The 4,985-nt window shown below is 41.2% G+C and overlaps 1 protein-coding gene across 1 annotated transcript in view; it reads left to right on the top strand.

The window, feature by feature from the left end:
• LOC121920651 (leucyl-cystinyl aminopeptidase-like) overlaps positions 1 to 3,731 on the top strand; it is a 409,227-nt gene extending 405,496 nt beyond the window's left edge. The window contains exons 2-3 of the mRNA XM_042447783.1: positions 2,737 to 3,580; positions 3,701 to 3,731. Of these exons, the coding sequence (XP_042303717.1) occupies positions 2,737 to 3,580; positions 3,701 to 3,731 (875 nt within the window). The remainder of the gene's footprint in view (positions 1 to 2,736; positions 3,581 to 3,700) is intronic.
• The last annotated feature ends 1,254 nt before the right edge of the window (positions 3,732 to 4,985 follow it).

Here is a 4,985-nt window from a genome sequence, read left to right as displayed (position 1 = left end):
GACCAAACATTTGATTTAAGGTTAATTTGATCTTAAATACTCTTTTAAGGAAGCCAAGTATTAGCTGTATTTTTTCAGATATGCAGTTAGGATTTGTGTGTTACAATTGAATTTCTGTTATTTGAACTGTACTAGTAACCTTGCCCTTCACTTCTCAACCAGTCGTGCTAAATAAATGAAAGAAGCTTAATCTTTGGTTTCTTTTATCAGGAGAAATGCAGATTTCTTTTTAGTGTGTTACATGCTGCAAACATTTTTGCCTTCACCACAAATACTCTTTTTTCAACTTCTTTTGAAGAAACTCTAGATTTCCATTCTTACATACTTAAGGTGATTTAAAGAAACTTCATCCTTATTTATGAAGGCATTTATTCTCCTATTAGATCCCTGTCCCAAAGTTGGAAGTCTAGATGGGTAGAGCCATTAAGCAGATCTTAGTTCCATTGATTTCAGTGAGATAGCTAGTCTCTCAATGGAAGTTGCCCTATAGCAGTTTAGGTCACTCCATTTTGCTGTATTACATAGTGTCCTAGCTGACAGAGCCTGCCTAAAGTATTGGGCAGTGGCATTTTCTATCATTCGTTGCATGGCTCTTCAACTAGAAAATGCATAAGCTGGAACTGGGAACCTTTTATATCCAGAACTGTGCTCTGCTACTGAGCTCTACTTTCTTCCTCATGCCTTTTCCTCTGTTGAAATGTAAAAGATTCGGCAATCCTTAATGCTGGATAAACTGTAGCTATGATACAGGTGTTGTTTCCAAGTGAAAAACGAGGAGGTTTATGAACAATAGGAATAATAGATGGAGACTAGTGTTAACATGTTTTAGTCAGTTAACAGGAGAGTTGCATTTCAACATGTTCCCTTTCCCACCCACAACAATATTTGCTTCAAATATTCGTGACAAACTACCTATTTATTGTACATATCTCTTCAATGCATAATTCCAGCTGACTCCTTAACAATTGCCTGTAGTGAGGTTGTCTTCTGGAATTAAACCAAGGACAGGAAATCCAAATATGGTTTTTCATATGCTTATTTATATTCATAATGGATAAATGCTGCAGGAGAAGAGTATCTACTGAGTGTAGGAGGTGTACCATTATTACAGGGAAATCTCAATCTAGTGGCTGTTGATGAAATTGAAATAAAGATATTTTGAAGAATATATTGTATGCATCATGATGTATAATGAGTACATTGTATGTATAATGTTGCTCTGTTGCTAGTTGACAAATTATAGTAACATCGCGTGTGAGACAAGTCTGTCCTGGGTCGTCCTATTTTGACTGAAACAATGTTGCTTCTCTAAATTGGATTTATACATCACTTGGCAGTTTTATGGTTGGCTTGATGGTGGCTAAATAACATTTAAGATTATACACATTTGTATCTCCTTCTCTTCATTCTATTTGTGCATGTTTGAAGTTCTTATATGTAATCCAGAAATGTTGCTGTTATAGCTGTCACAATACAGTTTTTTTCTGCAAACCTAGTGCCTAAAATGTGCTAATCTTGTCAGATAAATACTGTATATGCATGACTATAAGTTGAGCTCACATATAAGTCAAGGACAGGTTTTGGGGCCAAAATTATGCACTTTGATATGACCCATGGATAAGTCAAGTGTAAAATTTAGGGGCACTTAACAAAGGATCTAAAGGATCAAGCAAAGGAAAACAATGCCAAAGAATGTACAAAATTCCAGCAGGTTTAACTGTTTGTGCTCACACTAAAGGCTTGATAGATTAAACTGTAGAGGAGGATCAGTGCTTTCAGGACAGATTACATTCTTGCCTTTCACAGGAGATGGTTCCCTTTTTATATAAGAGTTGAAGTACAGTACTTATATTGACCTGTGAATAAGTCAGGTTTTTGGGTCAATTATTTGACTAAAATTTCTAGACTTATACATGAATATATATACAGTACACAGTACTCCAGCATGGTAAAATTATACACCAGATTGGAATAGTGATGTTTCAGATGCTTTGCATAAATTATTGATCCCATGTTTAGTTAGTTTGTTTGGGGAGTCTGTGGCTTTCCAGGGGCCAGAAAAACCTGTCAGAAAAACCAGAGGCCACTCCTATCCCAATCACCCTGGAACTGCCCTGGGACTGTGGCAACCAGAGACCACAATCCCAAGGGCGCTTGCTGCCCCAGTCCTGAATGGGCCACAAAAAGGAGTGGTAAGAAACCGCTCCCTTCACAGCAAGTTTTGAGTCGCATTTGGTAGCCCCAGCCTGCACAGCCTCTGAGCGATCCAGGGGTGTGTGTCATGTGCATACCTCACCCCTGGATCAGCCCAGTGGTGGCCCTTTTGGGTCTTCTGTTTGAGGCCTACATCATTTTAAAATAAGATTTATGGAAACACAAAGCTTAGGTTGGGAAGCACAAAAAACTACTCATGATTTCCTAGGAATAATCAAGCATGACCAAAACAACAGAGCTTACTCTCAGGAAAGTGGGTATAGGAGTCCAATCTCACTGTAAAATCCTGTATTTTATATCCCACTTCTGAAATATTTTAAGATTTCAGCTATGCTTCAAGGGTATGACCAAACTGTATTGACAATAGGACTTATTTTGCTACAGGGCGAAGCCAGAAACCACTCCTTCTACCCTGTCTGCTTCGCTCTGTAGTAATCCATTCAGATTAATGAAGGTTTGCGGTGGTTAGCCCTACAGTGTTTATTCATCCATGTTGAATGTTGTTCATTTTTTGTTTTTTAGATCGAATCCAGTTGCCTAGGAATATGATTGAAAATAGCATGTTTGAGGAAGAGCCTGATGTGGTTGACTTGGCTAAAGAACCTAGTTTGCACCCGTTGGAGCCTGATGAAGTAGAGTATGAGCCAAGGAGTTCTCGGCTTCTTGTACGTGGACTTGGGGATCATGAAATGGATGAGGATGAAGATGATTATGAATCATCATCGGCTAAACTTCTGGGAATATCTTTTATGAACAGAAGCACTGGCCTACGTACTAACACAGTTGGTTACAGACAGAGTTCTGATAGATCATGTTCTGCACCTTCTGTAAGGACCACAGTGATTTGTGCTGTTGTTCTTGTGATTGCTGTCTCAGTAATAATGGCAATCTATCTTCTTCCTAAATGTACCTTTACCAAAGAAGGTTGTCATAAGAAAAACCATACAACAGAAGATATTTATCCTTTGGCAACAAATGGAAAGCCCTTTCCATGGGCACATTTTAGACTTCCAGTTTCTGTTGTGCCCATACATTATGATGTTGTCTTGCAGCCAAATCTTACTACTATGATGTTTGCAGGTTCTGTTCAAATAACTGTGAAAGTTCTTCAAGTTACTTGGCATATCATACTTCATAGTTCAAAACTTAATATTACCAAGGCAACCCTTGCCTCATTAGGGTCAAGCCAACCCAAACCAGCTGAACTTTTGGAATATCCAATGAATGACCAGATTGCAATTTTGGCTTCAGAGGCTCTTCTTGTAGGCCAAGAGTATAACATCAGCATGGAATATTCTTCTAATTTATCAGACACGTATTATGGCTTGTATAAAATCGCCTTTAAAGAGAACAGTTCAACAACAAGGTAAGTTTGGAGAGTTAATTTTGTCTTCATTTGGAGTGAACCCACATGAATATAATGTGTGAATCCACATGCATACAATGTGTTCAGTATCATGGTTGAATGTTTTCTTCATTCATTTAGTACAGGGGTTCCCAACTTGGGGATCAATTGACCCTTTCTTGGGGGTCGCCAGGTTGGGCTGCCTCCTCCTCCTCCCTTTCCCCGAGCGATGCCGGCACCAGCATCGCACGGGGAAGGGACCGGGGCTGCTTTCTCCTCCTCCCTTTCCCCGAGTGATGCTGGCAGCGGGAAGCATCGCACGGGGAAGGGGCCGGGGCTGCCTCCTCCTCCTCCCTTTCCCCGAATGATGCTGGCGTCAGGGCCGGGGCTGCCTCCTCCTCTTCATCGTGCAGGGATGGGAACAGGGCTGAGGGGTGAGGGGCTTCCAGCAGCCTTTGTGGCCAGACGTCCTGCCCCTTCTTCCAGCTGGCAGCCTCCCTAATTGGTTAGGAGGCTGGGAAGGGGTGGGACTTCCGACCATAAAGGCTGCTGGGGTTTGTAGGTGGCTGGAAGTCACACCCCTTCCTGGCCTCCCAACCTATCAGGGAGGCTGCCGGGCGGGACTTTTGACTGCAATGGGGGTTGCAGCCCAACAATAATAATAATAATAATATGCTTTATTTTTATACCGCTTTTCCAAGGTGATCAAAGCGGTTCACAGAATCATTTAAAATTTACACATCATAAAAACAGCCTCACAAAAACCAACAAAAATCGAACAACATGCAATAAAGACAAGCAAGATGGCGGTCGGGAGGAGGGCTTGTCTTCTTAGCAGACAGAGGCCTGTTGTTGCTGGCCTGCTTCTCTCCCCCTCAAGATGGCGGTCGGGAGGAGGAACCGCTGATTTAGTATGAAACCACCTGTATATCTGTACCAAATTAGTTATTTCCCTTAAGTCTGAGAAGTATACACACATTTTCAGTTCACTTTAACATTATTTCTGCTGTAGTCTATAAAGAAATTCCAATGTTAGAATAAACTGCTATTCTCTAAAATCAACTCAACTTAATTTTTTCTTCTTCCAGAAATACTATTGACATGACCTCTTTTCTTGGGGGCGGGTTGGCTTTTCTTTTCAGGGGTGAGTGACTGCATATGGAGTGTGGCATGTGTCACGCCATAATTTTGTTCTATAAGCTTGGGAGGGAGCGATTACTGTGGCCTTCCAGGTGTTGTTGGACTGCAAACCAATGGTAAAGGAAGTGGAAGTTGCAATCCTGCAACACCTAGTGGGCCAGAATTGTTCAGATGTTGTATAGATTTCTTGGGGTATCAGTGTCTCTGTAATTGAGCAGAGCAGCTGTACACAAATGACAGGCTCATAGGAAAATAGACTTCAGGAAGTTTTACCCAGTGTTTCCCC

Source organism: Sceloporus undulatus, chromosome 2 (genome assembly GCF_019175285.1).
Source record: "Sceloporus undulatus isolate JIND9_A2432 ecotype Alabama chromosome 2, SceUnd_v1.1, whole genome shotgun sequence".
In the NCBI taxonomy this organism is placed as follows: Eukaryota; Metazoa; Chordata; class Lepidosauria; order Squamata; family Phrynosomatidae; genus Sceloporus; species Sceloporus undulatus.
This window is presented reverse-complemented; position numbering and strand designations above follow the sequence as displayed.